The following is a 6,000-nucleotide window of genomic DNA, read 5'->3' on the forward strand; positions in this document are numbered from 1 at the left end:
CAAAGAGAAGGAGACACCTGAATCAAACTAACCACATTTAGAAGTAAAATGTCAAGTCAAAAATCCAAAAAGAGAATGAGACTGCCAAGTCTAACCACATAGAGAAGGAGTCTGTCCAGTCCAACTTACCACTAACAGCTGGAGAAGGACTGTCAATCTTCCTTAAAATGTTCCATTTTCAAACATAGAGCATAGAATAGATCTCCATGACAATTCAATAGTATTTTATCATGTTTAAAAGCTTTCTGATGCTAAAAAATGTCTGGCAATGATTTTATATCAGCACTCAGTAACCTAGTTTTTTCACTGCATGCTCCCTTTACAATGTTCAATCATATGAAATAAGTTTTAAAGTATGTAGGTTAGGTCAAGATGATAGCTATCAGATGATAAAAAACGCCTTCACATTGATTAAATATAGTAATGTGGTAAGTAGAAAGGTAATATATAAAGAGATAATATTAAAAGGTAGAAATGAGAAATTAATCCACAACAGCTGTCTAAAACATTAACTTAATCACTTTCCTGAAGCTGAACAGTTCCTGGTGAATCTTCATTCAGTTCATTCAAACTGCTATATTACTTAACAGCAATAGTTCTTGACTTTATTACTATTTTGACCCATTCCAAAGCCTAATTTAGCTACATTGAAATATGTGTTTTCAATCTCCTTCTCCTCATACTACCTCATAAAGAATTCAGAAATAGGTCATCAGTTGTCAATTGTTAAGAAAAAGAAAAACCCTTCATCTACTCGATATATAAGATGAACCCACAGTGTAAAAATTTTGGAAAGTTACATTATTCTACAATGCAATGAACTTTTCACTATCCAAACATGAAATTCAGATAAATACTTATGATGGTAATAGTGAGAAATCATTCGAGAACTATGAAAGAAAATAGATAAAATTGGCAGCAAATGAATGAAACAAACTCATCACAGTAACTATGCATCAAATGTTCATTATCATTAGTTAAAAGCATTGAGTCAGAAATAGACATTGGTAAAAGACAACATTAAAGCTAACAGTTTGAGATCAAAGAAATCATGGTTGATGAGATTTTGTGTTCAATGGTTATTTTATGGTTCATTATTAACTAATACCATACATCACTTGAATAAGTTTAGTCAATATAAAAGTTGAAGGTATGTAGTCCTCTAAATTTTACATTTGGTACAATTCAGCATTAGTTACCCTTAGCATTTCAGATGAAAATCTACTTTACTTAATCCCTGATCCAAATTCAAATGATGGCACAAATATCTTATGTCAATTCCTTTCATGTAAACCATTCTTGACAGTTTTAAAAGAATAATTTTGTAAATAAATAGATGACTATATCCCTTTTTAAAAAGATTTTCTAAGAAAAGAAAAAAGATCAATTTTTTATAACTATGATAAATCAGGCATCAAGCCAGACATCATACTTCTATTTCAATCATAACATCTGTCAACATTTTATTATTATAGTCTTGAGAGGTCGTGTCATTAACTAGGCTTTGTATTGTTCAAAAACCATTTAATTTTCCTTCGTTTTACAATAAATACTCTCATTACTTGGTCACAGGTTAAGATTCAAGAAAATCCTTGACTGACCAGGAATACAAATCATTAATTATTTTCTCTCAATGATTTCAGAAATTCACCTGTAGAGTTTAAGAGACAAATAAGTTTGACAGATTATTAATCATCAAAACAAAAAGAAAAGTACAGGTCTGTTATAGATATAAACTAAAGTAAAATGGAAAAGAAACAAAGATGGACAAATGCCAGTATTATATGAAGTTATAATTGTCTGGAAAATAGCAGACAAGGTTAAAGAGTGGAAAAAACTTGATATTGGTATTGTAATACAATTGATATTGAGATATATAACAATATTCTGAATTTCAAAGAATACTATGTAAAAAATATTGGAATTTAAATTTTTAAATATATTGGGAAGTGGTTCCAGATCAGAAAATGTTGTTATTAAACGTCCTGTTACATAATGAGGTGCTTAAGGTATCTAACGTTATCAATCTTGGCATGACATATCGTGGGTGACCGCTTGAAACCTCATATAATGATATATGACGCGAAATTACTTTTGAGAAAAACGCAAAAAACTATTTGTACGCTAATTTTGTTAAAAATCTTTTTTATAATTTTTTACCGCTTAACATGGTTTCTTATTCTTTGAAGATTTATACCTCGTATAACAATTTGAGTACTCCGACTTATTCAACCAATAACTCATATAATAGTACAGTATACAAGGTTTTTCGTTTTCATCTGCAGAAAAAGGAACATTGAACCTTGTATGATATAATATTTTACGAGGTTTTAAATCTGACTGTTTATATACATGTTATTTAATTAGTGGTTTTTGGGTTAGTTACAATCAAGTTAAGAATAAGAAGTTTTGATCATAAGATCCGCGCTTTTGAACGGTAACAAAAAGTCAAAATGACCAAATATTGCATATACGAGGTTTCACCCACTATATCTATGTTAACTAGTTAGTATAAGTATATGTAAGTATTTAAGTTCTGTAACATAATTTGGGTATGAAGTCAAGAATTTGAGTTGACAATAAAACCACTGTTAATAATATCAGCATTTCAATATACTAAAATTTGCTTGGCATTGCATATTCAACAAATATACCAACATTACAGATTGCCAGAGTTCAGTAAACATAACCACATGCAGTTAGTTATCATAATGTTATTTCTAAGTTTCAAAATGGCAGCCAGTTTCTAGTCTGACTTTATCTTTAAATGATAATGACTATCAATGTCAAGAATTCCTACAAGGTAATGTGGTGAAGAAGATAATGATATAATGGTAATTGCATATAAAATTGGACCAATTTCAAACTTATGTAAAAGTTAAAGACAGTGTTTTCTACAACAACATAAGTGACAATATATAGTCCAGAATCAATATCTAGCCATGACTCTGATTGTTAAAGGTAGGGATATAGTGCCATCCAGTTAACCACCTGACAGTGAAAGACATTAGAACTCAACTCAACCATTTGTTTACAGCATTGTCTACATTTGATAGTGAAACCTTAAGAACTAAACTCATTCTTAGTTTCATATTAACAGCATGGTCCACATCCAACAGTAAACTCCTTCAGAAATAAATGAAACTGATACAATGGAACATTACTTATTGTATATATACTAGAGATCACAATTATGTTTGGTTCAATAGAATCATTAAAAATAAAAGAAAAATAACTTACCTTCTCAGTTCAAGAAGAAGTTCATCCTTAGAATTTTTAATGATTTGCTGGGTGTCTCCAATATTAAGGTTCTGTGTTGGATGACCATTGACTGTTTCTAAATAGTCCCCTACTTGTACTCCCTCATTATACGCCTTACTGTTAGGATTAATCTGTAATTAATAAACACAATTTTTAAACTTTTTGTATTAGCTAGGTTATTTCTGAGGTTTTTTTACTCTTAAAGTTAAACTTTGTAGGATATTAATTGTACCCAGTAGGTTAAACCAGGTAGGCTATATGTACTCGGCAGGTTAAATGGTTTAGATTATTTCTTGTGTAGGTAAAGATGATACTAGATAAGTAATATACTCAAGAGGTTATATTCTCAGGAAGTTATAACTATATCCTAGGTAATGATACTTGGTTACTTAAACACAGTTGAATACATTTACACTTGACAGAGTAGGTTATTTCCTAAGTTAGGATTATATTCAGTAGGTTATCTAAAAATTCAAGTTGTTTTCAGTACACTAGGTTATTTCCTTGTTGAAAATTAAACACTTTCCATTTCTCTGTTGTCTTATTTTCACAAGATTTAATATAAAACAGACACACATGCTGTATTAAATTCCTTCACATCTGGAAAAATTCAAATAATCTAACCTTCATATTATCGAAAACCAGCCAGAAGACCTGAGGCCACTATTTGTTTCTCATACGAAAAAAGTTAGTGTTATGAGTATAGCCTCCAATAAAATAGTTTTTAAGTTAATAACTAAGGAGTGTCTACGGTAAAACGGAGTAAAAGATATGATGCTTAGATCTTAGTCAAAACTTGATCATGGTCAAAGACTCATCTTAAACATTCCCATCTGTTAGAATCATTATAAGTCAATTACTTCTGCTACGCTATTTATTTAAGGTAAATTCAGCCCAGGTAAAGAGTTGAGTAAATCTACTTTGTTCTATTAATAGTTTCTGCTAATCTGAGTGCCAGGAATGCAATTTGAACTAGAAATACTTCATAGTCAGTAATCATTATAGAACTAAGGCAAATAAATGAATGAAGAATCAATTAATCATTGCTACTGAAGAACAGTAAGGGCCCTTTGTAGCCTGAAAGCCCACAGCATATTAAGAAGTTACCATGAAGGTGTAAACATCTTGATCAGACGTCCTACTGTCAGTAAGATTATATATTAGTAGGTTATCATTTCTTTGATCTATTTCATATCACGCATTAATGTTTGTATAACTGGTAGTCATATACATATACAGTTCCCGAGAACGTCACAGAACTTGTCAGAAAAAAATATCTCTCAAAGACACAGTACTAAGAGTTAAGAATACACACACTGGCATAGTTTCAATCTTGCTTTGTCTAAGGTTTCTTACTTATATCACAAAATGGCAGGTGATTCATAAGACAAAAGGACGAGGTTTGTAAGCATAACAAAGTTTTCCTTATTATTCTACATAACAATAAATTGAAAGAAGTTATTATCTGTGATAGACCAATAAATGTCAGACTACTCTATTAAATAGGGATTAGAATATCAAACATGTCATACTGAGATATAATCCTTAAATTCAGGTCCATGACCTTTGACCATTTTCTCTAGGGGCAACAAGATACATATCAAGTGAGCAGTAGTTATTAGCAACCAGTAGCACTATTTACCAACACTGATACTAGCTAGAGAATGATAAACATTTAGACTAAAATAAACAACCAGTCAAACCAAACCATGGTGGCCAGTTCCCTACAACTTCAATACATGTTACTTCAACAACTAAACAGATGGTGAAAACCCAGAAATTTGATTCAATCTTCAGATCTACTTATAATAAATCTTGGTCTGATCATTGACCTGGTATCAAAATAAATAGTGCTTCCATAGCTACACTCTATCAAGTTTAGAAGGTGGCTTCTAATACAATCAGTACTTAAGATATATCATAATCATTAATCTCCTTGGCACATTAAAAGACGTCTTTAGGAGGCAGTTTTGCCAAGAGGTTTTTGCTAAATAAGCTAAAGACGAAGAACTGGCATGGTGAGTGATGGTTATGGCAAATGCTCCTTGTATCAACAAAACCTATTGTAAATATCACAATTAGTATAGAGTACTTACATCACCACCTGAAAAATCTTAGAATCTAATTATAATCATCAAATTTCAGTACCTAATCGTAAGTATTTTTTAAGAGACAATAAGTGATACTATAAATACTTCTTCTCACAACTGGCCAGTATCAATTGTTTACCCTCAGGTATTTAAAGATGGGCTACCACCTCTTACTGATTAGTTTTTTGTCCATAATATCAACTGAAATCTCCAAAACAGACAAATAATATAAATCTTTCATTAACAAGAGTTTTCAGCATATTATCTTGCATGTCCATCCAGATACATCTGAACCCATTTCACTTTCTGTACAGAATAACTTTGAAGTATATCATCAGTATATTTCTTAAAATTTTGATCCCATTCTTTTTCACTAGAGCTTTCATGAACATGTTTATATCCTTCAATACTGCATCTAGTCATTATTAACTCCTTTGACCATACAAAAGTTATGCAATTTCAAATCGTTCTTGGTTCATTTCACTGGCACATTTGATTCCAGCCAGGTCGGCTTTATCACAGCCTTGTACAAAGGAAACTCTAATAAATAAAGCCAATAGTTTATTAGGAAAACACATCACCCCGATTTGTCATATCAGTTGTGGAATTGGATTTCATTTTTGTAATTTGGAGAAAAGAATCAGGTATG

The 6,000-nt window shown here is 31.1% G+C and overlaps 1 protein-coding gene across 1 annotated transcript; it reads right to left on the reverse strand.

Moving 5' to 3' along the window:
- Nucleotides 1–3,014: 3,014 nt before the first annotated feature.
- Nucleotides 3,015–5,774, reverse strand: LOTGIDRAFT_154108 (hypothetical protein; the record flags this gene model as incomplete). Its single annotated transcript, XM_009061831.1, has 3 exons — nt 3,015–3,126; nt 3,241–3,392; nt 5,655–5,774. The coding sequence occupies 3 exons, from the start codon at nt 5,772–5,774 to the stop codon at nt 3,015–3,017; spliced, it is 384 nt and encodes a 127-aa protein (XP_009060079.1).
- Between the last annotated feature and the right edge of the window lie 226 nt (nt 5,775–6,000).

The sequence above is a fragment of the Lottia gigantea genome (genome assembly GCF_000327385.1).
Source record: "Lottia gigantea unplaced genomic scaffold LOTGIsca_5, whole genome shotgun sequence".
NCBI classification, from domain to species: domain Eukaryota; kingdom Metazoa; phylum Mollusca; class Gastropoda; family Lottiidae; genus Lottia; species Lottia gigantea.